Source organism: Sciurus vulgaris (genome assembly GCF_902686455.1).
Source record: "Sciurus vulgaris genome assembly, chromosome: 15".
Classification (NCBI taxonomy): Eukaryota; Metazoa; Chordata; class Mammalia; order Rodentia; family Sciuridae; genus Sciurus; species Sciurus vulgaris.
In genome coordinates this window covers 89,045,672-89,048,997 of record NC_136476.1, presented here as the reverse complement: position 1 = coordinate 89,048,997, position 3,326 = coordinate 89,045,672, and the positions used below count along the sequence as shown (strand labels likewise).

The 3,326-nt window shown below is 64.3% G+C and overlaps 1 protein-coding gene across 1 annotated transcript; it reads right to left on the bottom strand.

Annotated features, from left to right (window-relative positions):
• Positions 1 to 980: 980 nt before the first annotated feature.
• Positions 981 to 2,813, bottom strand: LOC306645593 (von Ebner gland protein 1-like; the record flags this gene model as incomplete). The annotated part of the gene is made up of 4 exons (XM_079113494.1): positions 2,679 to 2,813; positions 2,120 to 2,256; positions 1,705 to 1,775; positions 981 to 1,165 (listed from the first exon to the last, which is right to left on the bottom strand). Exons 1-4 carry the CDS (start codon positions 2,766 to 2,768, stop codon positions 981 to 983), a joined length of 483 nt encoding a protein of 160 aa, XP_078969620.1. The 5' UTR covers positions 2,769 to 2,813.
• Between the last annotated feature and the right edge of the window lie 513 nt (positions 2,814 to 3,326).

Here is a 3,326-nt window from a genome sequence, read left to right as displayed (position 1 = left end):
ACCTGGGCAGGTGAGCTTGGGCAAGTCTCTGACCTGTCAACTCCCCTGCATCACACAGCAGGAGGGACCCAGGAGTGCTGAAGCCCCCCAAGCACTGCTGCCACGTCTTCAAACAACTCATGGGGCACATGAGTCGTCATCACCATAACCCCTGAGGGGCCAGAGAGGGGCTGAGGGACTTCCCGCCTTCTGGCAGGCATTCTGGGGGACTCGGGGAGAAGGGCACTGTCTCCACCAGCAACCCGACTCCAGGAGCGTTCACCACGGCAGAGCCTCACTCCGGGAATGACATCCCAGAGGAGCCCGCAGACAATGCCCAGGGCGGGCACAGTGCTGGGGAGGGAGACCTTTCCATGGAGGCTGGACCTGGAGTCCTGGGGCTGGGGCAGAGCCCAGCTAGGAGAGGAGGACCAGGGGGCGTGAGCAGCCACAGGGCCCCCAGCACAGCCGACCAGGGAGGCCCAGAGCCATCTCCCTGAAGCCCACCCAGCCTCCCCTGGACAGGACAGGACAGGGAGCAGCAGGACCAACCCTGCCCTGGAGGAGCAGGCCTGCCCAGGCTCAGGCACACCAGCCTCCCACTGCTCTGTGCCCTCGTGCACCTGGGTGGGACAGCCCGGGGTCTCCAGGCCTTGCCTGCCCAGGCTCAGGCACGCCAGCCTCCCACTGCTCTGGGTCCTGACACCAGTGTCTGCTCCGAGCTGGACTTCCCACACAGGGTCCCCTTCCACATACCCTCCCTGACCCCTGCTGGACACCAACAGGTACCCATGGATGACGCTGCCAGGTTTGCCCCAGGGAGTCCTCGACTCATCCCGTGACGTTCATGACATCGGAGGCCCTGGGCCTCAGCACCTCTCCTTCCTGCCTTCCATGCAGGGACCTGGGACCATCCCAATCCTGAGCTCTGAGGTGGGAAGAGGGCTTCCTCCAGGAAAACCCACCATAAGGACCAGTACCCTTGATCCTGGTGGGTTCTCCTAGGGAAGGGGCCGGAGGCAAAGGGAGAAAGTGGGAGGGGCCAAGGCTGGAGCCACCAGGCATGGAGACTCACCCACGAGCTTTGCCATTCGGATCTGCTGCCTGTGCATCTCCCCCTCAATGGACAGGATGTAGTGGCCGTCCACCTGGGACTTCAGGATGTGCACCACACGCTTGCCCCCATCTGCAGAGGGACAGTGGACCAGGTAGGGATACGTCTTGACCCTCCAGTGAAGACCCAGGACGGGCAGCCCAGAAGACCCCTCAGGTTGCTCCCCTCCAGCTGCCCGGGCTCCCTGACCCGGGTTCCCCACCAGGCCTGGCCCAAGGCCTTGGGCCACTTCCCAGGAACCCCACACATCTGAGGCATGGGCACTTCTAAGTCAGAGAGTCACAGGGAGGTTTGGGCCTGAGATGTGCAGAGGCTGGAGCTGGGGCAGCTCAGTCCCACCCCACCCCAGCCAAGTACAACCTGCTTCTGACCGAAGCCTCGGCTCAGCTGTGCTGAAGCGGGAGGCCCAGCCAGAGCCCCCAGACCTGACCCCAACCTCAGGGGCACTTGGTGTCAGGTGTCTGAGTCTCTAAGGCAAACTGTCTGGTGGGCGTGGAGGGTGGGTATGTAGCAGGGCCAGGAAGGAGAGCCTCAGGCCACCCTGAGGAGGTGCCGGCCGGCCCCTGTGCCCACGGGTGACCAGAGCTGCCCTGAACGGGCCCAGGACTCACGGGCTGTGTATTTGCCCGGCTCGTCTGTCTTCTCCAGCACGGTGCTTATCTCCCGACACTGACCTCCCATCCTGGAAGACAGAAGCTCCGTGGGCACGGCTGCCCTGCTCAGAGCAGCCAGGGCATGGCCTGGCAGGGGGTCCCGGACGGGCCCAGAACTGCAGGCCTCTCCACGTCTCGGGTCCAGGCAGCAGCTGGGCCCTCTGTGTCCCACGAAGGGCCCTTTAGGCCCAGAGTGACCAGAACTCTGTCCTCCAGTCCCCTCACTGGCTGCCAGAGGGATCCCAGGCTGCCTGGGAGGAGCCTCCCAGACACACTTGCCCACCAGACTCCAGGTGCTGAGGGCCACAGGGTGAGAAGGGCCCTCAGCTGTCCTCTGGGAACAGGGAGGGCCGTGCAGCCAGCAGACACTCACTGGACAGTGAAGCTGACTTCCAGGTGGCCCCCTGCCAGGGTCTTGATGGTCATGGGGGTCACTGACACAGACTCCAGCTTCTTCCAGGGAATCTCCTCGTCGGCTGCCGCGGCCTTCATGTACCATGTGCCTGATGCCTGGAGAGGGCACCTGTCCATCAAGGCTCAGGCCCACCCCAGGCCTCCCTGCCCCTCCTCTGCTGCCCCCAGACTCTACTGCTCCAAGGACCAGAGACCTGGAGCATCTGCAACACCAGCCCACCCGAACTCACCCTCCACTCCCACCAGACCCACTGGAGAGCGGGACCCCAGCGCCCCGGCCCGGCCAGGACCACAGGCGCTCAGTCCCAGGGAAAGTGAAGTGTGCGCACCTGCTTCCACCCAGCCCTCTGCGGCCCCGGCCCACCTGGCCCAGACCCCTCTGCTCTGTGTGCCGTTCCCTTGGGGCCGGGGCTCAAGGCCTGACCCTAAATGAGGGTCTCCTGCAGGGGAGGGATGGGGTCTGCAACCGGCCTCTGGGCCCTCCCTGCCCTGCAGCACCCTGCCCGTCTGAGCCTCACATCCTGGGTCTCCTCATCCCAGACAGGGAGCGTCTGGGCCCGCAGGGCAGCCATGAGGCTGAGGCCCAGGGTCAGGAGCAGGCTCTTCATGGCTGTGAAGGGGTCTGTGCTCGAGGCTGCTGGCAGGTGGCTCTCTGGGCTGGAGAGGCTGTGCTGCTTCCTCACTCGCCACCCTTTATACTGCCCAGGGCAGGGCCCCTGGGGAACTTGGCACGGAGGACCCTCCAGTCCTTTCCTGGCCATTGAGCGTGGCCGGTTCTGCAGTGGAGCAGATAATGTCATTATGGTTGGAAGCCGCTGAGTAACAGTGTGTCAATTCCCCAGAGCACCATCAGGACGGCCCTGCAGGGAGCCCCTGGCAGATTTCACCCGGCAGGAACTGGGTCTGGGTGAGGGGTGCAGCCCCCTGTGCAGAGCCCCGAGTGTGTGTGTGGTGGCAGCAGACCCTCGGGACACCCCCCTTGGGCACTGGCCTGGCTGACCTGCATGTTGCCACAGAGGACATGGGTGGGACTCAGAGAGCCCTGGGCTCTGGTCTTAATGACCTTCCTGCATCCCAGGACAGGTCACTTCTCCTCAGATTCATCTTGCAAAAGGAGGAACCCTAGCTGGGCGCAGTGGCACAGGCTTGTAATCCCAGCTACTAAG